General features: G+C 35.7%; 1 protein-coding gene and 1 long non-coding RNA gene across 5 annotated transcripts in view; one reads left to right on the forward strand and one right to left on the reverse strand.

The window, feature by feature from the left end:
* The window catches only part of LOC136838671 (uncharacterized), a 526,494-nt gene that overhangs the window by 7,653 nt on the left and 493,605 nt on the right, over positions 1–25,236 (forward strand). For both annotated transcript variants that reach the window (XR_010853079.1, XR_010853080.1), the window contains exon 2: positions 6,836–6,964. This is a non-coding gene — a long non-coding RNA (uncharacterized lncRNA). The remainder of the gene's footprint in view (positions 1–6,835; positions 6,965–25,236) is intronic.
* LOC136838670 (uncharacterized) lies at positions 7,166–22,223 on the reverse strand. 3 transcript variants are annotated; one of them, XM_067104042.1, is made up of 6 exons: positions 22,190–22,223; positions 20,063–20,199; positions 17,336–17,452; positions 11,472–11,612; positions 10,709–10,821; positions 7,166–9,602 (listed from the first exon to the last, which is right to left on the reverse strand). In XM_067104042.1, the coding sequence occupies exons 2-6, from the start codon at positions 20,144–20,146 to the stop codon at positions 9,077–9,079; spliced, it is 981 nt and encodes a 326-aa protein (XP_066960143.1). In that variant the 5' UTR covers positions 20,147–20,199; positions 22,190–22,223; the 3' UTR covers positions 7,166–9,076. The 3 variants fall into 3 exon arrangements, with proteins under 3 accessions (XP_066960143.1, XP_066960142.1, XP_066960145.1); XM_067104041.1 differs by having other exon boundaries at positions 20,063–20,196; positions 22,190–22,219; XM_067104044.1 differs by lacking the exon at positions 22,190–22,223 and adding an exon at positions 21,078–21,093 and having other exon boundaries at positions 20,063–20,196.

A 25,236-nucleotide genomic window follows, 5' to 3' on the forward strand; every position in this document is an offset into this window, starting at 1 on the left:
AAATGAGAACAAAGTAATGTTAAATTCTGATAAAAAAACAATATTAGACTATGCATGTTTGTTCTTTGCTCGATTTAACATCCCATTTACAGCCAGTTTTGAAATAAGGTTTAGATTAATAAACACACAAATGAAACAAAAGGACAGTTTAGTAAACTATGGAGGTTCTTTGTGTTATGACACAGAGGCTTCTTGGGCTTCTGAAATTTTAGACGATCTCCAGGCTCTGAAGCATTTTTAATTTTTTTTATTGAGAAGAAATCTTCTTTCTTTGGTCCTTCCTGGAGGCGAAAGTCTATTGAAGATTTCTTTGGGGGAAACGGGTCCAACAGGAGCTGAAGACGGTAAAAATTATTAGGGGTTAAAAATAAGAAGGGATGAAAATTAACAGGGATTAAAAAAACTGGGTAAAAATTAACAGGGTAAAATAGAATGGGGTAAAAAAAATAATAGGGGATAAAAAATAAAGGGTACCGTAATAGGGGTAAAATTAACAGGGGAAAAAAAAGATAAGTGAATAAAAATTAAAACTTGGGTAAAATTAACAGCGAAGTAAAACTTAAGGAGGGGAAGGACTCTCCGGGTAAAAAGTAATGGGGTAAAATTAAAAGAGAAAAATAATGGGTAAAAATTAACAGGGGAAAAAATAATGGAGGGTAAAAATTAAAGGGGAAAAATAACGCAGTCAAAAAAATAACGGGTAAAAATAACGTGTAAAAATTGTGGGTTAAAAATGCCTGGGGCAAAAATTAACCACCAAAAATAAGAGGGTCTAAAAATTAAAAATAACGGGCAAAAATAACAGAGGTAAAAATAACAGAGGATAAAAATTGGCTTGCTGATATCATAAAAAATTCATAAAACGGGTGAAATGATCCAGTGAAAGAGTGTAAATAATAACGGGGTAAAAATTGTTAGGGGTAAAAACAACGGGGTAAAATTATCATGGGTAAAATAGTTCAGGAAGTAAAAATCAACAGATAATTGTAAAAATTAATTAAAAATAATTTGTTAATAATTTCAGGGTTAAAAATAGGGGTAAAAATTAACTGGATAAAAATACTGGTTTGTTAAAAATAATTTTAAAAATTATGGTGGTTACAAAATTAACATCCATAGTAAAAATACTGGTAAAAATTTTGTGTGGTTAAAATTTTGGGTAAAAATTAACATGGGGTTATAGAGAATTAACAGCATAGTTATAAAATTTTGTTTTTTTCATCAAAATTAACAGGATATAGAAATTGACAGGGGTAAAAAATAAGTGTAAAAGAACAGGTAAAAACAAGGAGTAAAAATTAACAGGGAGTAAAAAGAACAGGAGTAAAAATTAACATGGGGTAAAAATAACAGGAGTAAAAATTAACAGGGTGCAAAAAATAACAAGGGTTACAAAATAACAGGGGTAAAAATAATGGGGTAAAAAAATAATAGGGGTAAAAAATAATAGGGGTAAAAAATAACAGAGGGTAAAAACAACAGGGGGTAAAATATAACGGGGGTAAAAATAACAGATGGTAAAAAATAATATGGGTGATGTAAGAGTATGTTTAGGTTTCAAATATGTAAATACCCAAACCAATGTAAATACATTTCCATTACCTAAATTAGAGGATATTTGGGCAAATTTGGGTCCTGGTCAATATATACCTAAGTTAGATCTAAAAAATGCTCATCTACAGTTGTCAGTGAGTAAAGACTCGCAGAAATATTTGGTTATGAATACTCACCTTGGTTTATATAAATTTCACAGATTATCATTTGGATTGTCGTCTGCACCAGGTATATTCCAGAGGTTTATTACTGAGTTATTAGCAAATGTTGAAGGGGTGCAAGTATTTTTAGACGACATAATTATTGTAGGTGATACCGAGGAGGAGCATGACAAAATGTTAAGTCTTATCTATATTGCAGAAAAGAAATGTTAAGTTAAACAAGACTGAATACCAAATTAGTGCAAGAGAAGTTCCTTATTTAGGATATACATTGAGTGGTGAAGGCATTAGGCCAGATCCCAAGGTAATTCAATCCATTCTAGAAGCTCCTACTCCAAATTCTCTATTGTCTCTTAAATCATTTTTAGGATTATGTACTTAATACAATAGGTTTGTACCACAGTTCCGGTCAATTTTACGTCCTTTGTATAGCCTAACACAGAAAAATGTTAAGTTTCATTGGTCAGCTGTTCATGCTCAAGCTTTTAATGCTATTAAGGAAGCTTTGGTTCAAACAAATATTCTAGAAAATTTTAATCCTCAGGCTATGTTGATATTGGAGGTGGACGCAAGTCCAATAGTAGTTGGGGCTGTTTTGAAACAAGAATTGAAGTGTGAAATATCCACTATTGCATTTAAAAGTAGAAAACTGTCAAAATCTGAGTGTAATTGTTCTCAAATAGATAAAGAAGCACTCTCAATTGTGTTTGAGTTAAGAAATTTTCTGATTTTCTTTTGGGTAAAGAGTTTATCATAAGGACAGACTATAAGCCTCTAATTCAACTGTTTAATCCTTGTAAGAGTATTCCACAAATGTCAAATGCTCGAATTCAAAGATGGGCATTATTTCTCTCAGCTTTCAAGTTTAAGATAGAACACATTAAAGGTGAGAACAATACTGTTGCCGATGCCCTTAGTAGATTACCATTAAATTGGGATGATACTGATTTTCACGTACCGTACCAGGTGAATATGTCAGTTTGATAAACATTCTGATTAATAATAAATCTTTTGATTTTGATGTAATAAAAGAATGTACGAGGAAAGATACTATGTTGTGTCAAGTAAGAGAATTTGTGAAAAATGGTTTTCCTAAAGTAACGAAATTGATGATTCTGTAATGCCATTTTATAAAATAAGACATGATCTTCATTATATGCAGAGGTGTAATTATAAAGGAGTCGTGTAATGGTTCCTGAAATATTGAGAAAATGTGTTATGGATGCTTTTCATGAGGGGCATAAGGGTATTTATTGTTGCCATGAAGGCAGAAGCAAGGTCTATGATATATTGGCCCAGTATGGACCAAGATATTAATCAAGTAACATGAAATTGCTCACTCTGTGTAGCTAACCTTAAACTTAAGGTCATATCTCCTTTGTCGTGGCCTTCAGTGGATAGACCTTAGTCACGCTTGCATGTTGACTACTGTGGATCTATTGACAATTATAAATTTTTATTGTCATTGATTCATTTTCTAAGTCTGTTGATGTATTTCCATGTAAGACTATTAATTCACAAGGTACCATACAATGTTTGAGGAAGTGTTTTGCTAGTTTTGGGATACCTGACTCAGTTGTGTCCGATAATGCATCTTGTTTTACGTCTAAGGAGACTCAAGATTTTTTTAAGAAAAATGGTATTAAACATCGCTCTGGAGCTCTTTATAATCCAAGTAAAAATGGTCGTGCAGAGAGAGTAGTGAGGATATTCAAGGAGAATTTTAAAAAGGATGTTAAATTACTTACTTGCATGAGAATTTTCAAGTTTTTGTATTCTTATAGAAGGTCATTGCAGTCTTCTACTGGTTGCTCTCCTGCTGAATTAATATTTGGAAGGAAATTTGATGGCCCATTAGACATTATTATGTCTAAACAAAAAGAAGTTCCAGATTGTGTTGATTCTAAATTTAACAATGGGTCGAGGCAAAAGTTACAAAAGTTCTTGGTAGAAGAAATTATTCAGCGTCTGTAAATGTGAATGGCAATTTAATTTGGAAGCGTCATTTATCCCAGTTGTTTGAAAGGAAATTGTATAATCCTTTTGAAACCTATGAGTCTTCTCCTCCCAGTGTCAGTGTTCCAATGGTGCCTCATATGCCAATAAGTTCTCCTCCCAATGTTGTCATTGACTCAAGCGTGATAAATATTCCTAATGATTATGGTATCCTGGAAAGGTGTAATCCAGATTCTGTACAAACTAATGTTAAGGAAACTCCTAAACCCCAGAGTAGGCCAGATGTTATTTTAAGGAGGTCTACTCGATTTATAAAAAAACCTGATAGATTAATAGAACAAGATACGTAATTTTACCTATGGGGGAAGGAATGATATGTATTGCCAATGAATGAGAAACATCACTTGAAAATAATGTATGTATTCTTTTGCGCCTGTTGTTTAAGCTGGGAAGCGGGCGTTTGTTGTTTGTGGCTTTCGACTTCTCGCCATTCGTCGAGGCATGCTTGCTAAAAATGTATTCCTTTAACTTGTGAATAAAACTTGGAATGTCACGTCGTTTCTGTCAGACTACCATGTAGTTAGTCTGGTTGATGAAAATACTACATACACATAAATGTGAGGGAACTAGAGGCTATTCACTTGGGTCTTCAAGACTTTTCCTCGGGGGTGTATGACAAAACCATAGCAGTTCATTCGGACAACACAACAGCCTTGTCATAAATAAGCAAGCAGGGAGGAACCCGTTCCTTTTCGCTCTGCGAAGCAGTGAGGGATCTGCTTCTCTGGGCCAACCAGAACTGGATGAAAATTATGACAAGCTTCGTCCAGGGGAAACTGAATGTGCTGGCAGATCAGCTGAGCCGAGGCAGTCAAGCTGTAGCCTTTGCTACAGCTAAGAGGGTTAGTGAGATACAGGCCATAGATAGAAGGATCGGTTTCTCTTGAGGAGATGCGATCTGTTCGTATACACTCAGATTTCTCGCAAAGAATGCGGATCTGTCTAAACCCTGGCCTCGTTCTTTTAAGGTCAAGAATTTGGGAGAAATACTAGGATCTGAGGAGGAAGAAAGAGCTCTTTGCCCTGTAAGGGTTTTAATGTTTTACCTGAAGAGGACCGAGAAGTTAAGGGTTGCCTTCAAGTAATTTGTGGACTTCGGTCAAAGATCCTTCACGTCCTCTTACGAAGAATGCTCTCTTTTTTCCTAAAAGAACTCATTAGAGAAGCCCATTCTCATGTAGGAGAAGAGCTTTACCTTCTCTGAAGGATAAAGCACACGAAATCAGGGCAGTGGCTACGTCATTAGTGTTTAAACATAACCTGTCTCTGTCAGACATTCTCCAAGCAACGTATTGGAGATGTCAATCAGTATTTGCATCCCACTATGTAAGGGACGTAGAAACAGTTTTTAGTGAATAGCAGTACTTTGGGTCCCCTTGTTGGTGGCTGGCGTGGTGTTTGGGGGAGGGAATGTAGGAAGCATCGCCTTGATCTATGGCGTTGAGTTCTAGGGGTAGTCTGGGGTTACTATGTACTTGGATACCCTCCAGTTTTTAATGGTGGGGTGATGGTGTTTTTTAAATTTTTTGATGTAGGTAACAGCATTGTTATCTTGTTGTCTTGTTTACTACTGCGCCCTGGGCAGGGGCCATTTTGTATAACTTACTAGCGTTCAGTGATGTCCTTCGCTGTAAGTCTCCCACTGATGTAACAGGCGATCCAGGGCCATGCCCCCTCTCCTCTACTGAGTAAGATGAGCGCCAACCATAGGCAGTATCTTCCTGCAGCAGCTCTCTTACCAGGTAAGGAAACAACAAGCATTATCCCAGTGCTTGCAAATTTTCTATCCTCAAATTCACTACATTAAATAATGTTTTGGGGTAGAGTAGTCCATGTATCCCAACGCCTGTCAGTGTGGAATCAGCTGTGTAATTGCTTGGTAAGTCACTTATATAAAAATGACATTTTTATAATAAAATAAAGTATTATATATACTTACCAAGTAATTACAGAATGGGAGCCCTCCCTCCTCCCCTCGCTTGGACATAATGGCAAAAACAAATTGAAACCTTTGCTCAGTTGTTCCTCTTCTTCCCCGAAATTGGGCTGGGTTAGACACGCACACCAAAACGAAAGAATCGCTACCGCGAGTTTCAAATTTTAGCTGCCGATACTAGAAACGTTAGCTATGTAATTACTTGGTAAGTATATATAGACTTCATTTTATTATAAAAATGTCATTTTTCCCTCAAAGTTTGAGGCTCTAGAGAAGAAGATTAATGATGATCTCTCACACACAATTGTCCTGTATGTATGTACAGTATGCATGTATGTATGCAGAGTATTTACTTATAATCATATAAAATTGGTTTGGTATGCTGAAAGTATGAATCCCTATTAAAAGTGTGTTATGAAACCCTACATGATGATATTCACTGAAGAGCACCACTTGGATATTCCAGGCAACTTTGTACACCTTTATATTGAGAGCCACTACTGATAACAGGTTGAACATCAGTACAGTAACACCTCACCTTAACAGACCTCAGCTTATCATGATTATATTTTGCTATGCTACCATTTTAGAGGTGCTACGTTTTTAGATAGGTCTCTTAAACTGAATGCCTTCAGAGTAGAGCACAGGTTAGTTTAGGTTAGAAACATTATGGAATTGCTGTTAGCTGTAAGATATCAAGAAAACATTCAAGTGCAGGCTACGTTATAGGGTCTTGGTTACTTAACGGACTTTGTTATTCAAAGGAAAGCCTGACCCCTGAAGCGCTGAGTCTCAGTTACTTTGCTTTAACTTATCCATTCCTTTGTCTCTTTCTGTCTTTACTTGGCTGCCCAGTTTTCACATCATTTAAGAACTGATCCTTTGTGACTTGCTAGTCACATCAAACTCTTTTATAATAAGAATAAAAAAAAAAATGGTAGACGTCTGAGAGTTCTGGTTTATAGCAATCAGTAAGCCCCCATGATATCTGGCATCCTCAAGCTGAAATGAGTCCGTGTCTTATTAAGAGTTTGTAATGTTATATCCAACTATCCTTTTTTAAATTATTACTGTATTGTTACAGATGGTTCATTAAAGCTTGATAAAGGGGATAAGGAAGATTTTTGTAGTATATATATATGAAAAGCTTTTATTTATTTAATTTCAGGATCGTCATGAAACCGAGAAAAAACAAACAGCATCCAGATAGCTGCTACAAAGTGGAGGACGTGTTCTTTTTTTACCAAAAGCTCCACAGACTTGGGACAGGCTCTGGTGCGAGAGCAGAATTAAATTGGTATGTGACATTTCTACGTTTGATTTCAGTAGTAAGTTGTTCGTAATGTGATTCAGACGGAACTTTTCTTTATAAAATCACTAAGAGAACTGACATTCCGAGGTCTCAGTATCTTTGCCATTAACCTCTTCTCTTTCAGTTTGTTTTTTGCAAATATGTATAAAAAAATTAAGCCGGATTTTTTAAATGAAAAACAAAATAAGTAGGGGTTTTAAAAGTTTATTTTGTAGATGTTCCACACACGGTAAGTAGTGCGTAGCTTTTGTTGACAAATCATCAATACTCTGTAAGTTGTGCAGCTTTGAAATATGACATTTTTACATTGCTGAGTTTTGAATCATACAGTATTATAAAGACAGTGTTGTTTTTATTTGTGAGGCATTACAAAGTGTTCAGTGAGGAAAATGCACATTAAATTGCTCGCTACTGGGAGTAGGCATAGCCTACGAGAATGCACCAGATAAGTAAAATCTGGGTTTTCAAAATAAGGATATTTTTGGGTGATGAACGAGTATTCTCAAAGTAATTGATAAAAAGTATAATGTTGTTTATCATTATTGTGTACAAGAACTCACCGTATAACTTGTGGTGCATGTGTTGCCCTAACAGCCGTTTTGAGCTTTTCGTGAAATTTGACACAAATGGTCACTTTGTTGTTATTTTTCTTGTTTCTGCATCTGAGATATAATGGGGTTTTGTTCTGTGGGCTTATTAGGAGTCTCTATCACTTGTACGTGAAATATTTTTGGTCTTACATTTCTTTTTCTGGTAACTACTGAGCATTGTTGGTACTTTGCTGTTTAAGAACTTCAATTTGGTGGCTCTTGTTATTTTTCCTTTTATAAATGGGAACAAATTGGAGTACCATATGTTTCCAAGTCAAACGTGTTGTATGTTGTATCTCATTCTCTATACACTTAGATCACTTTGTTTTGCCAATATTTCTGTAATTATTCCTCTTTGCTTTTCTTGGCATCTGTTAAGTAAAGATGTGGAAAAGACGTCCTTATGGAAGGAGATGTTTCTAATACTTAGCAAATGAATCTGAATAAACACTTTCAACTAGTGTTCCTCTTCTTGACTTCCTATTTCAGCTGTAGATTTTGCCTCGTCAGGGTGTGGATGTCCTGTACAAATTTTCCTGTCTGGTTTTATCTACAAAGGGTGAGGGTATTTGGACATTAAAGAAATAGGACAATTGGCATTCTTGTTCGAATGCAGTGTCTTGATGCTTCAACCCAAATATATCTTCTGCCTTTTCCGTAGCCAATCTTAACGAGAAAAGTATGAAATAGACAGTGTAAGGTATGGGAAAGTATAATTTATTTACAAATCAGAATTATGAGAAGAGGAGAAAGATTTTACATAGCAGGGAAGAGAAAAGAGAACTGTACACTAGCTTAAACAGCTTACTATAAAATTACATGAATACAAGTGTTCTTGGACAGATAGTAAAGGGTTGATGTCAACAAAAAAAGTTATGAATTTGATAGAACTTGGGTCTAGGACCAGATAATGGTTTAAGGCCAATTATATACTGCAACCATAAGGAGAGTATGGCATAGTTTCAAGGCACAACTGATGATCTCGGAGTGGAATAATGGGTTCTTCTGTTGGAATGACTATAAGTCTATTTGTGCCAAGTGAGCCACACAAGCATCCTTTGTGCTGTCTGGCTCAGCTTGTCCTATTAGCCTGGAGGATAGACGTGGTTACATGCGTCAGGTAAGCTTGACTTATTTAAAGTCTTCTAGGCCTAGTAAGGCTGGTGCTAGAGAACAGCTGACTTAGCTGCTATGTCATTGAAAAGCAATTTCAAGAAATTTGTACTCATACAGTTCATAACATTTCCTTAACACAGAATCAACCACATCACAGTAGCTTTCTTTTCTCCACAAATGCAAATAATGAGCAGTTAATGTACTGTTTCACCTGACTGGTTACATTCTGAGGCATCTTTTAGTGTGAGTTTGTCACTATACTTACAATATTTCCCTCATTTATGTATATATTTATTTATTTATTTATTTATTTTATTTATTTATTTATTACAAGTGGTTTAGCTAAAACAAAACCCTCAGCTCTGAGACAAACTCTTGCTCATTTATAGGTCTACAGGTTTTCGATAAAAGGCTCCGAAGGATGTAGCGTGCTCTTGTAATACTGAAAGCTCACCTCGTGATGTCTCGTAAAACCCAGCTTCTCGTGCATGGCGATAGACGCATGATTGTCTACAACTATGTAGGTCGAAGCTAATCCCGTGTCTCGCAACGCCCTTTTGGCGAGAGCTACCGTAACAGCCTTCGCTAGTCCTAAGCCACGGTGCGTCGGCAACGTGAACGTATTCATGAAGTAATTGAAAGGGCAGAGTTGAGTCCAAGCTACTAAAGCATCACCCATTGGTCTATCAGACGTGGCTTCTTCAGAACCGTCTGATTTCATTGCATCTGTGTTCATTTGACCTATGCTGTCTTTCCCGAGCTTCTGGTTTGTCGAAACGAACGCGCCCATCCCTGGTAAAGTCGTCACCATGCGCTCGTAGCCTTCTTCTGTCTCGCCTCCGTTGTATTTCCAGTTGCTCAGCGTGATTTGGGCGTGTTCTCTTCCAAGCTCTCTGATTTCGTAGCCATCTGGGAGGCTAAGGAAGTCGGGCAATCCATAAATTACAAAATTTTCCCCGTGAGATTTTCTTAATAACTATTAGTTCCAAATCGAGAGCTAATTTCGTACGAGATAGGTCTAATGAAAAGTTAATCTTCAGCTGTTTAAATCTGAAGCAGAGCAAGCAGTTAATTCATTATTTTAATTTTTTCTTCACCTTATTTCTTAATTTATGCACAGTTTAATAAACGAAATAATCATGAATATGAACTCAAAAAGTTTTTTTTTTTTTTGCTTATTTTTACGATGGAAGTTTTACGTCGTAGTGGATAATTAAAAGAGCAAGTCCCTTTTAATGAAATGATAAAAAGGATATCATTTTTTTTAAGGAAAAACTCTCCGAAACAAAGACTTAACTTGAAACTCCCTTAAAGTTTAGGTCATGATTCTAATGAATATATGAAATAAATTATACTTAATTATCATTAAGAAGCTTCACGTGTACTTCATAATGTCAATTAAAACTTGCCGTACGAATAAATATATCGAACGTATGTAAAATTTTCAGAAACGCACATCGAAGCTTTGCGAAATTTTGTAACACATGATTTATCATAGATACCGATGACCTTTTGCGTCATAGAAAACGATCACATTCATCATATAGAAAACTATACGACTTCTAAACATTATACTAGACTGTTTTAAACTCTCTATTAAACTTAATAATGGCAGACACTTTGCTATCCGTGTAGACATCCCGGGATTATATATGTAATCAACGGATAGGTTTGCTTAAAAAGCAAATGGATGTTACAGACTAAATACACACACAAAACAAAGCCACTACAACACCTTCTAAAAAAAAACATAACAAACATCTCACACGTCTCGAACTCTCGCCATACCCGCGCAATAACTTAATCGCTGCTGGGAAGAAAGGGCGTTGGGTCTGGTATGATACATGAAACATACGTACCGGGGTCTAAGCGATGTCAGGCAGGGCAGCCGATCGAGACCACAGGTCTACCCCAAAGCCAAATCAAAAGTCCTTAGGCATCGTGCTTACCCCATACAAAAATGGGAATAAAAGCACGTTGTTAAAAAAAAAAAAAAAAAAAAAAGGAAATTGAAATTACTTACCTTATCTCCGTTGAAGGGAGAGGAGAGGTCAAGGAATAATAATAAGTGTGGGTAATTTCCACTGACTTGAGGAATCCTTCTCCTATGGTACCTTCGTTGATCCACTTTTCTAGCTGTGGATTTTTGGAGATAAGTAATCTATCTTTTCTAGATTAACCACTAAATATGTTTACCAGCTCTCTCTCTCTCTCTCTCTCTCTCTCTCTCTCTCTCTCTCTCTCTCTCTCTGTACATAAAAAAGCATTGTTTCTGGATCTGTTAAACAGGATATACGTTCGATTAAATATCTTTCATAAAGCATATGGCATGGCATGGTTTAAAAAATAATTATTTTGGTATTTTAAAATATATACAGCGAAAGCAAAAGCGGGTTACAGTGTTGAGGGGGGAGGTGTTCGTGAGTACATATAAAAATAAAACACTGGTTTAAGGGGCATTCAGTGGGTTCAGTGGGACTTCTGGTATCAGGTGTGTGATGTTTTTATCCATATTCACGAAAAAATTCGATAATGATTTGGATTACATTTGGTTATCGGCCGACAAATGCCATCGGGGGAACTAATACCTTGGCATTAGGCCTAGTGAAACTTCTGTCCTAGTATTGTACAGTAGTAGTGCTAATAGTGATAGTGACTATGATACAATTAAAAAGGAGGTGGTATGAGACAGACAAAATAACAGTTTTTAAGGAGAACTGACTTAAAAAAGTAAAGAAAAAAAAAAAAAAAACCATAAAGGTGAAAATAGAATAATCGCAACCGACCTTTTTCATAAGCGCCAGAGGCGAAGCGTAAATGAATATGGACTCGTTCCAGTCGATGGAGGGGATGGTTGCTAACATGGCGGCCATCTCTCTGTCGTCCTCTTCTTCTTCCCAGAAGAACGCGAGACTCTGGATCCCTTTCTGGAGACGAATAAAAAAAAAAAAAACATTCGAGAATAAAGGAGGAGGAAAGGATGGAATAGGAATAAAGTATTAGTAACTGATGAAGGATTATCTAAATGACTTTCTAACCCAGATTTTGCGATAACTCAGGTCTAAAAAGATAGTGTCATCACTATAGTCTACCCAGTGTACTTGGTCAACGGAGGGTCCTGGTGTGGGGGGCGGTGAAAGAGCGATGCCAAATCTACTTTCCTCATTGTGCAAATAAGGCTATTGAAGACTCCCTTTCGATTCTTCAAAAAAAAAAAAAGGCTTTCTTTAAGATATTTAAGAAGCACATCTCATTATAACTGAGGGCAGTTTTATGCTAGTAATATTGTTAGAAATAGAATATGAAAACATTAATTACGACAATGTGACACCGCTTTCCTCACGTGCTGCCATATCTGCGTTTAACCTAAGGGATGGTGAGGAAGAAACAATTATAGTTTTGGGTTAGTAGCCTTGGATTAACCCATTCCGTTAAAGGATTAATCCTGGGTCAACACAAGGAACAATGGATATCTCCCAAAACAAAGCATCAGCCCTCAAACAAATAAATAATAAATTAATGAGCCCTTTAATTCCTAAAGGTAGACCAGTGTAACTTCAAATAATAAAATAATAAAGCCCAGTAAAACTATGGCAGAAAAGAACGAAAATTAATAAATACTATACTTACATTTAGAAATAAATCTGCGAGAGAGAGAGAGAGAGAGAGAGAGAGAGAGAGAGAGAGAGAGAGAGAGAGAGAGAGAGAGAGAGAGCGCATTTCCAATGCACAGAGATTATTTTTCAAATGACATTTGTGCATCGTTAAACAACCTTGACAATACGTAAAGTGCAAGAAAAAAAACAGAGAAACGAAAGAAGAACTCTAATGATTAAAAGAAGACAAACGAGCTGACTAATTACTGGAAGTGATGTGAAAAAACACAACAGTCCAAAAATTATGAACTGACATTTAAAGGAGGGAGAGAGTCATCTGGTATTAGTTAATATTTAAATTTAATTTAATTTATGATCACATATCTTCATTTCTGATGATAACGTTTCTAAAAGAAGAGTTAGCGCTAAACTCCATTGTTTACAAGAGAAACAAAACCAGGAAATAACAAAGAGGATTATAACAAGTGAAGGTCTTAGGAAGGAAAGGGTATCATCCACAATCCACGAGTATCTTAAAAACAAAGATATGTCAACGCTGTAAAGCGATTTGGGGGGCCCCCTTTTGACCAAGTACGCTAGGGAGACTATAGGCCTACTTGGGAAACAAACCACCGTTCACGTTTAATTTTCAGCTTTCTTTATAACCATTTGACACTTTAGATGAAATCAGAAAAGTTAAAATAACCTGCGACATAACAGTAGATTTACGTGTCAGACGAAAAAAATCTAAATTTTTGTTCTTGTCAGAGATATCTAGAACTTAGGTCATGTCAAATAATTTGTCTTTTTCATATAAATTCTGGCATTTACAATTTGAGACTGGAAGTTTGATTATACTGCTGCCAATTATCTTTGAATGATGGTTCAAACTTTTCATCAATAAAGGGTAATAATTTGGTAGATTTTTTTTTTTTTACAGGCATTGAAAATTTCTCGTGTATGGATGATTTTGAAATGACGTCAAGGTAATTGTTTCACCATTGCTATACCAAACGTTTGTTTCCATTCCTCATTACAAAAACAAAGCAAAAGATAAAAAAATTATACTTGGACCTTGCGAGTAAATGCATTTTATCATTTTGCTCAATACAAAATTTAATTCAATGGAATATTGTAAACAAACGTTTAATATATATAAATACTTTATGTTCTTTCATATATATAAACAATATATATATATGTGGGTATTAGGATAATGTATTTTAGGCATTATATATATATATAAAGCTATATGTGTGGCTCTGATTGACCAGGGATATAATTATATAGGTTATATTTGTTTATATACCACCTGGAAGATATATATGTATATATGAATGAATATTTATCACATCCACCTTTAAGACCTTAATGCATATTAAGTTTATAAACTTCTTTAAAACCGCGTTCTACTTTGGTAAAATAATATTTTTTCATATATGTTACCCGAACGGGACATTTTTTAGTTGATCGTTTGGTTCGACTTTAGGGGACTCGAGGCCACAGAAGACAAGAACCGTTCACGTTTAATTTTCAGCTTTCTTTATAACCATTTGACACTTTAGATGAAATCAGAAAAGTTAAAATAACTCGACATAACAGTAGATTTACAAATTATCTAAATGACTTTCTAATGCAGATTATGCGAGAACTTAGGTCTGAAAAGGTGTGGTCATTACTATACTCTGGCTGCAAAAGGTTGAGACTGGAAAGTGATTAGCACTGCTGCCATATTATCTTGAACCCGTTCAAACTTTTCAGGAAAAACATTAATAATTTACAGATTTTTTTAATATCAATTAACTCTGCCATTTAATATGTATGGATGATTATGAAGTGACCTGAAGGTAATTTTTAGTTGATAATCCATTCGTCAGTACAAAAACAAAGCAAAAATATAAAAAAATTATACTTGGACCTTTGTGCATTTTTCATTTTGCTCAGTACAAAATTTAATTAAACGGCCAACAAATGAGGTATAATATATATATATATACTATATATACAAATATATATATTATATATTATATAATCTTTTATGCATTATTATTTATATAATTGATATATATATATCTATATATATAACCATATAGTGTGTTTGTTATATACGCATATATATATGAATGAATTTTATCACATCACTGTGATTCATATACAAGCATTAAGCTATAAATGTTCTTTAATATCAATTTGCTCTACCTTGGAAATAGTATATTTTCATATATGTTACCTGAAGGGAATTTTTAGTTGATAATAAGTTCGTCATCTCGTGGGCTCGAACCCAGAAGACAAGAACTCAGGACTACAGAGAAGCGATTTTAATTTCACAGCCAACAAGTAGAGGCATAAGTGGAGATAAGGACGTTTCCACCTACAAATCTTGTATTGAATCACGGTGATTTATATTTAAATTGATATCAACCCACCTCTGCCATGCTAACCATGTAGTGTGTTTGTAGCATGGCAGCCATGGGTATGATATGATTTTTATCAAATCACCATGATTCGACGGGATTTGCATTAAGGTGCATACGTCCTTTAATATCCAATTAACTCTACACGGAAATAATATTTTCATATGGTTACCTGAAGGGGAATTTTTAGTTGATAATAAGTTCTTGTCATCTCATGGGCTCGAACCACGGAGACGATGAACTCAGGATCAAGTGACGCGATTTTAACCACACAGCCAACAAGTATATGGAAATACCGACCCCGAGGTACAAATCCGAATTCGATATTAAAGGACGTTTGTATTTAGAATTGATATCAAATCACCTCTGCCATGCTAACCATAAAATATGGTTTGTCGCAACAAACCATATTACAAATGAATTTTTATCACATCAGAGATTCATATAAAGCATTAACCTGCAAATCCTTTAAGTTCAATTAATTTGTAGGTGGAATAATATACTTTCATATACTTGTTACCTGTGGTTAAAATTTTAGTTGATAATGAGTTCTTGTCATCTCTGTGGTTCGAGCCCACGAGACAAGAACTCAGGACTAACTAAAAATTTTAACCACACATTTGGGTAAGGCATATATGAAAATACATTATCCCTGAACTCAGAGCAATTTGTATTTAGGAATTTATCAGCCACCTCTGCCATATATGAACCATGGTGATGTTTGATAAAAATTCATTCATAATATGGCTGAATTTGCGACAAACGCGATTCATATACATGGTTAGCATGGCAGAGGTGGGTTGATATCGATTCCAAATACAAATACCATGAGTTCGGCAGGGGATTTATAGGTGGGAGTTGGTATCTACTTGTACCTCACTTGTTGGCTGTGTGGTTAAAATTTCATCACTGTAGTCCTGAGTTCTTGTCTTCCATGGTTCAAATCCCCATTGAGACTCGAACTTATTATCAACGATAAAAATTCCCCTTCAGGTAATAAATATGAAAATATATTGCGCAACCAGGTAGAATGAATTGGATATTAAAGGACGTTTGTACAAGCTTAATGCTCATCCTTCAATATATATATTGCTATATATATATATATATATATATATATATATATATATATATATATATATATATATATATATTACATTTTATGTATTGTCTCGTGGGTACATATGTTAACATATATGCATGCATACACATCTAATACATTACTTAAAAACGAAGTCACTTGTAAGTACAAACAAACAGCTGGACTGTACTCTAGGATATGTCCATTCTAAGGATTAACCTTATCCTCGAGGTTAATCCTGAAAGTGTTCTACCTTTTTGGATTAGGATTAAATACCTCCTTCGGCAAAATGGGAAACGTGTCAACGCCGCTAACTATAGGAAAGTCTCAACCTTTCGTAGCTAGGGTATAGGCCTATAGTCTGTTTAACATTCTAAGATCGCTGGGGTGGGGCCAGGAAAAGAATACAGCGGTGTCAAACGTCTCGTTATGATTAAAAGTTTTGCCTTGTTAGAGCTTGTTCAAGTGAAATTTAAAAAAGAAATGTTATTCATTTAAAGATAACATCGAAACATATTAGGCTTCACATATTTGCGGTACAAGCCTAATTTATCTTCATAAAAACAAAGAGACATGGCATAATTTTTGGCCGCCGCTGCCAAACCTCAGTTTCCCCTGACACGTGGTCAGCGAGGGCATTTACAGTATATGGCCAGCTCGATCTAAAACAATAACAACGGTGGTCACCTCAAGCAGCCAGTCACTGGACAGTATTGATAGCCCAAGGGATAGCCAAAGCTTGGATCAGATCTCCCCACGGCCAACATCTTTACTCCCAGGTCAAGTAAACTGTTTATAATATTTTAAAATATTTCATATTAAAGAAACGACAAGGGTGCCCCCATAATTAATGGTAATTTTCTCTCCTAAATGATGAGAAGTTTATTTAACCTGCAGAGGCACTGAAAAATACAGTCATATAACCAATATGGAGTATGGACAATAATCAAATGGCTTGAAAAGCCATTCCTGCCGAACCACCCACACAAATTTTAAGATTTTTAATGCAATAAACACATTATGGTATTATTATAAGAACTGTGATTATTATTTCCAAAAAGCACGCAAAGAACGGAAAATCATTAAGAACAACCAAAAACTACTCGTTTCTTTAGAAAACCAAGTACAGTAAATGACAGATCTCAGGTAAAGGCATAAGCAAGGGATTAACCTCGAGGTGAGATTTAAAAGGATAAATAGATCTGGCAGCGCTGTATAATTCCTTTCCTGGCCTCAACCTAGCGATCTTAGAATGTTGAACAGACTAGTTGCTGGTAAACGAACCACATTCATGTTTCTGCTTTCTTTAGAACAGTTTGCTACCTGGGATGAAAACGGGGAGGTTAAAATAACTATATATAACAGCAAACTTGCAGATTTTGTAAATGACTTTCTAATGCAAATTATGCGAGAAGTTAGGTCTAAAAAGGTAGTGTCATCACATAGGCCTACTTGGGAAACAAGTCATCGTTCACGTTAACTGTGTTCCCTACCACCATTTGCCACTTATTATAGGATGAAAACGGTTTTACAGTAACTAAAAATGACAGTAGACTTGCAAATGTGATTGTCGGAGTGGCAACGACGAACGACGTATGTTCAGAGTAAAAGATTTTTGTCGCTGCGATGTCGAACAGACCATTGTAGGCTTCGTTGGCTAGCAAAGCGCCGTGAATCTGTAAGAAGATACGAAAGCTTTTAAGTCTAGTAGCTAACAGAATGCATGATAAAAGCAAAATAGTCTTATTAAACCTCTGTACATAGGAAAAAAAAAGCTTTTTAACTGTTCAACTAAGCCTTTGTACATTGACTAAATGATAGTTAACCGTTGAATGAATCTTGTAGACAGAGTTACTATCAGAAAGCACGTCATGAAAAAAAAAAGATCAGTTGAAACTAAGTTTTTAAATCTGTTAACTAACAAAACATATATGAAAAGCAGTTTTATAGCGAGGTTTTAAACAGAATACTTGACCTCATACATGCAACGAGCATGTAGACGAATGACGAAGTAAGAATTTTACATAATAAAAAAGTAACAACGTTAAGTGCTGTTCTTAGCTTTTAAACAGAATATATGATGTGGAGAACGGACACTTAGCACTGAACTAAATCTTTAGGGTTCTACCTAAATTCGTCGTTCAGCCTTACGTAAATTTGATCTTGGCAAGTCATTAAAAACGCGGTCGCGGACACTCCGGAGTTGAATAGAAAAAGTGGGGTTTCTCTTCATCGACGAAGACTGCGTCCCCTCACCATCCCAATGTATGTAGTCTCAAAGTAAGTGATAAACTCGGAATGGATGTCTTCGTCATCAGACAGATCTTCAAATGCATTGACAACGTCTTCAATTGGTAAAAATGCTATTGCGCAAAAACACTTAAATTTGAGCTGAAAACTTTCATGGGTGTTGTATCTCATACTCTCACCAAGTGCACATGTCTTCCGCAAACAAGACTGTTCGAGATGAAAAGCACACCCAGCCATTTCCGAATGTGGAAACACAGAAACAAGTGCATTATGGAGAGCTGTTTCAAAGTCCATGAGACAGGTCGCAGGTCGACAGTTTGCCCTTAAATCACGCACAGCAGGCAGAAGACGATGATATGAGTTTTTTTTTTTTTTTTTTTTTTTTTCAGGAAGTAAGGCAAATAGTCGGGTCACACATGACTCTCCTGTGATGATCCGTAGTGTTACTAACTGACACCACAAACTAGGAGATATCTTGAAAGTCTCGTCACAAGCCCATTTCTAGATCATCCAAACCTTTTTCTGCGGAAAAAACTAAAATCTTGTCCGGGTCATCAACGCCACTGTAACAGGCCAAAAACAAGGTCCCATTTTCTAAGTATTTAAATGTATCAGGAATTTCAGACCCTGACCTCCAGTTAAGTATGTTACGTGAAGTCCAGGAATGGTTTGCAATTGTGATTGAGCTTCCTTATCGAGATCTTGTACAGCAATAGCTATCACTTCCCGTGAAGATACTGTTATCTCCATGCTTTTCGTATACATGATTTTCTTCATCGCAAAGCTTACGTTTCTCCTTCCCTGATGTGATGAATGTTGCAGCCATGGTGGAGAGTTTGAAAGTTGAACTAAATAGTAAAAAATAAAAAGGTAAAGAGCATGCCAAGGGAGAGCTCAGAATTCAAATAAATAAAGGAAAGAAACCAACGGTAAGTACAAATACCCAACAACCCTAATTACCATAAGTGCTGGACAATTATCATGAAACGACAATGACAGCCAGTAGAGTTAGGGAGGTATTTATAAAACTCACGCCTTGTTTCAACTGCTTTAATTACAGTCACTTACTAAGGACTGCACAGAGACCAAGAATGATCGGTGTATAAAATGTGCCTTCCTATTTCACCCGCCGATTCGAGTCTCTGGAGGGTAGTTTGCCATACGTTTGGCGGTGACAATGAAAGAAATAAAATTTATTGTACATGATGATTTTTGCAACAATCTGTATATCATTGGAATCAGGATCAAGAGCTCTTTGACACGGTATGAAAATTATTAAAATCTAGAGTTTACTCTGGTGGAATTTACCATGGTGGAATATACCGTGGTGGAATTTATCTATGGTGAAATTTTCCGGGTGAATTTTCCGTGGTGGAATTTACCGGTCACCGCCTTGGGTTATAGTAACTGAAAACCACATAAGAACAGCAGTTATTTAAACACTGAACTTGGCTTTCGAATAGAGTAACTGACAGCATACGTTCAAATATGTGTATATAATAAATATAACATTATATATATATATATATATATATATATATATATATATATATATATATATATATATATATATACACGGGTATGTGTGTGTGTAGGATGTTGTAACGACAAATATTTCGACGTTATAGACAGAAGGTGCATAAGGCCGATGCGCGTGCTTGTGCAAGAGATTAGGTTACAGTTGAGTCGATTGTGTTATGAGTGTTTTTGCCTGTATCAATTCGCTGTCGGTGAAGATTTAATTTAGGTAAAAATCTGATTAAAGGTGAATTCCCCAGGTGAAAATGTTGACACACTGCAGTGCTTATATCATTACAAAGGAAGACCTAAATCGACACAAAGCCCAGGGATACAGTGTAGAATGATGAATCAGACATAAGCACAATACACAATATTGCATCACTATCGATGCCTGATTAGTGATCTTGAAAATCATAATACGGAGAGAAGACTGAAGTGATTAAATGCACATATTTAGTGTGACATAATCATGAAATACTCAAAACTGAACTTCAACGATAGGTCTAGGGCCTTACCAGTGCTGCCTGTGGCAAGTGCTTCTCCAGTCGCCTCCTCAGTGGAGTCATCTGCTCTGGAGTTGCTAGCTTCAGTGGCGCCATTTTGTTGTTTTTTCCTTATTCCGTATCTGTGAAGTTTATGTTGCTCTTTGCTGCTTAAGAATTAATAAAAAGAAGCTGAAAGATTAGTACCTAATATCTTGCAGATGTGTTTACTTATTCCTGACTTAATCGTATGGAAAGTGTTCATAATTTCGGTAGCTAATATTTAGTATTAAGAGCGATATAAATATTTGCTAAAACATTGATGTGTCTCGACATCTGCATAAATGGATTCATTCCTTTTTTTCGCTTTCCATCTAAAAATGAAAATAGATTGATTTAAGGGATTAGAGTCAGTTACATAAACACTAATTTAAGGTGCATACACACTGCGCTGATGTTTCGTGTTAACAAGCCATATGACGTGTTAACACGTGTTAGCAAAAAATCTGGAACAGGCGTTCTCATAATGAAGTTCACACTGGTCTGATATGTCGCACAACACGCATCAGATCAAATTCAAAACTCCCAGATACTCGTCAGAAGGAAATCTGCGTCAGATAGGTGTAGGCGCATATTATTGTATAGTGTTTTGATATTCAATAGTGTTTCGAAGTTATTCTATAGTGTTTCGATATTATTTTATAGTGTTTCTGCTGCTATACATTTCTTTAGTTGAGTGTTGGATTTTGTAATTGCTGGTTTTATTATGTGTAAAAGGTTGTAGAACTCTTCTTTTGTCATCCTAAGTACATAACAAAACGATCTTCCTGTGACAGTAGCTGGGCAAATAGGTGATGAAACTCGCCAAAACTATCCCTGTCGGCGTTTATCACATTTGTTTGAGTTTTTTTTCAGAAGTAGCAAGCGCTATAGCTATTGCTACTAACTGCTCCTCTTCTTCATCGAGTTCATTTAACATATTTTCATTCATTTTCAATTTTTACAACACAAAATTGGAGGATAAGAAAGAAAGAAAGAACGTGCTCACTCCACAAAAAATCAAATCTTACTGACGTAACATGCATCAGATAAATAAAAACGTCGTTGTGTTATATGATGCAATCTGTTGCTGTGTGTTGACACGTCACATGGCGTGTTAACACGAAACATCAGCGCAGTGTGTATGCACCTAATGCTTCTTGGAGCAATAATAATGACTGGTACCATAAGTCCAGCCTGTATTTTTAATGAACCTCATCAATCCTTAAGAAGTCTCTCTCTCTCTCACTCTCTCTCTCCTAATATCCCTTTCAAAGGTTAGGACCGACAAAAACGACTTTACAGCACTCGAGGGAGATCAAAGGTTTTGATAGCCTTCCTCTCCATGGATTAAGTGCTGTTTCACAGCTTTCACAGCATTTTCTTACCAGTGCGTTTCTTGTTCTCTTTCTCCGTCTTAGGCAACCTAAACACTTAAATGTCCACTATTGTAATTTCCGAATACAGATCAGAAAACACTTCTTTGTTGCAAATACTTAGGCCTAACACTTCTAATCTTAGCAGTTAGTACATACTTAAAGCCTCACACACCTGCCTTCCTCTTTTACATAAATACTGTTTGCATTTATTTTTACATATGTGGTTTAGGCTCTCAGTTCACGTTTTAATTTACCAGAAAAACCACTGCAAATATACACAATTTACTTTCTGCCCTTTAACACTGTAAAAAGTATCTGATTTCACATTTTCATCCGTCAAGGACAAGAGGAATTCAAGATAACGTTTATTTTTCATTCTCTTCCGTCTTTCCTGATCGTCATTTGAATTTTTGGTACTTAAACACTCGTGGCTTTTATTTGTATGTTCACAAATGTTTAGCATATGCAATTTAGTTTTTCATTTTTCACCATGTTCACACACAACTTACCCTAAGGCTTAATTTTACAGTGAAAATTACGATGGAAATAAACCGCAGCACTAAGATATGAAATAATGGTTTTTTTTTCTTTTCACCAAGCTGGAAATAACCCGTAGTACTAAGCATATGGGATAATGCTATTTCCTTTTCACCAAGCTGAAAATAAAGCATAGTACTAAGCATATAAAATAATGTATTTTCGTTTTCGCCAAGTTGAAAATAAACCACAGCACTAAGCTTACTGGTGTTTGGGTGACTGATCCGTAACAGATTTAATAATGGTATATCAAGATTTACTCCAAGGTTACTTACGTAACCCCCACGAGGTTACTTCGTTGCCAGAGGCGCGATAACTCGTTCTGGTTATGTCGGATTATCTCTTGTCAGTTGGGGTATCTGTTTTACAAAGTTATAACGGTATGAGCAACAGTAACTGATAGTAATTTGTTGCAAATTGAGACTCGCATTAGTACTACACCTGGTTCTACAACCTTTGATGTTAGTTATGGCGATGGTAGTTTTTTTTGATAATAGGCATCTAGTTAACTGTACACTGACAGGTCGTGATCTCCAGTGCTTCGTAACTGACTGTCAGTCCGTCAGCGAGGCTATAGACAGTGTGTGTCAGGTGGTGGGGGCTGGTGGCTAGTAGCTCCTTTAAACGTTTAATAAGCTACCATCTCCAATCCGCCAAGATTCTCCTGGGAGTCGCTATCTGTATGAGAGCTCTCTGAAACTTTCACTGCTTTCTTTTTTTTCCTCTCCTTATAATTTCATCAAGGAAATTCTTTCTGTGAATTTTTAGTGAGTGCACATTATTATTATTATTATTATTATTATTATTATTATTATTATTATTATTATTATTATTATTATTATTATTATTATTATTATTATTATTATTATTATTATTATTATTATTATTATTGGAGGAACAAATTCGCAATTATGTATGGGTACAAATATATTTGAAAAATAAATCTCTACAGAGAACTTTCGGGAATCTGTTCGATTCCCCTTTTGAAAAGGAGAATCGAACAGATTTCCGCAAGCTCTCTCTAGAGATTTATTTCCAAATATATTCGTATCCATACATAACTGTGGATTTTTTCTCCGTTTTAAGACATATGCTACTATGAGCATTTTATTATTATTATTATTATTATTATTATTATTATTATTATTGTTATTATTATTATTATTATTATGCGGTTTTAAGTTACTATCTTGGTGTAATTGCCAGTTTTTTTCTTTTACAGTTCCATGTGAAACTCACATAATTTCCGAACATACCAGTTTCATTCCGTTTACTGTACCCCCGTTCATATTCCCTTTCCTCCATCTTACTTTTCATCCTCCCCTAACAATTGTTTCAGTGCAGCTGCGAGGCTTTCCTCCTGTTACACCTTTAAATAAACCTTTCTACTCTCAGTTTCCCTTTCAGCGCTGAATGACCTTATAGGTCCCAGGGATTGGCCTTTGGCCTAAATTCTATATTGCAGTTTATATATTCATTCCTGCTTTTTGCTGACGCCTCGTGAATTTCAGGTGTATCGGTTTTATTTTCTGTTCCCCCATATTTATTTATTTATCACCTTTTCTATAAGTTGTCGTCACTCTCTGCAGGTTGATTTCCCATTGGCACCCTCTTGGGTTTATTTAGTCTGTTGACAATGTCCATTAGGGCTTTCAGTTGAAGGTTTAAAGAAAGAAGAATTATTAGCTTGTCGGTATTTATTTTTCGGTATTCTAACCTTGCGATAACATTAACTACTGGAGTCAATTTTCTCATCTTACTAAGAAAAGGTGAGAGAAATTTCTGGAGAGCAACTTTTCCTACAGGAATCTAATTTCTCATCTTACTGAGAAAAGGTGAGAAAAAGATCAAGAGAAAAACTTTATCTATAGGAATCTAATTTCTCATCTTACTGAAAAAGGTGAGAAAAATATCGAGAGAGAAACTTCATCACAAAATGGTATTCATTCTTCCCAAAATCTCAGCCCCTTTCCTTTTTAACACTTTTAGGGACAGCCAGCATCCCATCCCATCCCATCCAGCCCTCCTGGCCTGAATGGGCCATTCGCGAGTCCATTTATTCCGAAGATATAATTTTTATCTCTTCAGATGACGGCTGTCAAACACACTTAGTCCCTCACGCCATCTTGTTTCTGAAAAGATAGCGGGGGCAAGTCGAATCTGCCAAGAATCACGGTAAAAGATTTTGACTTTTTTTTTTTTTTTTTTTTTTTTTTTTTTGAGGGAAATTTCTGAATATTTTCGTTGACGTATTAAAGTTTTATTTTGGGAATGGATCTATTCTAGTTTTTAGCAACCATATGAAAGGGGATTTTTATTGGTATGTAGTGTGGGGATGTACTGTAGGTGGTCATTTTGTACATCAAAGTACCTGTTCTTTAAAGATAAGGTGACGAGAACTTTAAGGAAATAACTTCTTATTGAAATGTGCCGGAATTTCGGAACATTTTAATTTATGCATTAAAATTTTGTTTTGGGAATGGATCTATTCTCGTTCTTAGCAGCACGTAGTCAGGAGATGTACAGTACCTGTTCATTTTGTCCTTCAAAGTTACCTCCTCTTTTAAGACAATCCGACGGAGAACTTTAAAGAAATAACTACCAGTTAGAATGGGCCAAAGGCATGAATATCACAAATTTTGGAAACAAAAGTCGTTTGACAAATGATCTCCTGGAAGATTTGGAAGAATTCAAGCAGGGTAAGTCGTTTCTCATTGGAGGATTCCCTGGAAAAAGTGGATAAAAAATAAAAATGTCAAAAGTGCGACGGGTATTAGCACCCCTGGAAAAGATCTGATTGAATATCCACTCAGCCAAATGGTCTAAGGTTTGATCACCCACTGAGTGGGAATGGGACGAAACATAAAATGTAGGCCAAAGACCAAGGTCTTGGACCTATGATGATGTCATTCAGCGGTGAAAGGGGAACTGAGAGTGAAAAGGTTTTAAAGGTGTAACAGAAGGAGAACCTCACAGTTTCACTATTAAAAAGTTGCTAGGAGAGGGCAGAAAGTAAGATGGAAGAAAGAGAATATGAACGGAGGTACAATGAAAAGAATGAAATTGGTTGCAGCTAGGTGCCATGGCCACCGTGCAGGAGAGCCAAAATGAATGAGAAGGCTGTGTATACATTTTTTCGTATTGCTTTTTCATGGAAGGGTGAAGCACATCCGAGAATATATGTATAAATATACATATATACACACACACATATATATATATATATATATATATATATATATATATATATAT

The sequence above is a fragment of the Macrobrachium rosenbergii genome, chromosome 5, assembly GCF_040412425.1.
Source record: "Macrobrachium rosenbergii isolate ZJJX-2024 chromosome 5, ASM4041242v1, whole genome shotgun sequence".
Lineage (NCBI taxonomy): Eukaryota > Metazoa > Arthropoda > Malacostraca > Decapoda > Palaemonidae > Macrobrachium > Macrobrachium rosenbergii.

Excerpts from the sequence above, each read along its gene's own strand:
- LOC136838670 (XM_067104042.1), bottom strand. The coding sequence starts at position 20,146 with ATGGCGCCACTGAAGCTAGCAACTCCAGAGCAGATGACTCCACTGAGG. Across the intron at positions 17,453-20,062 it reads ACTTGCCACAGGCAGCACTG|ATTCACGGCGCTTTGCTAGC; the intron begins GTAAGGCCCTAG and ends ATCTTCTTACAG. Across the intron at positions 9,603-10,708 it reads CTCCCTTCAACGGAGATAAG|CCTCCCAGATGGCTACGAAA; the intron begins GTAAGTAATTTC and ends CGACTTCCTTAG.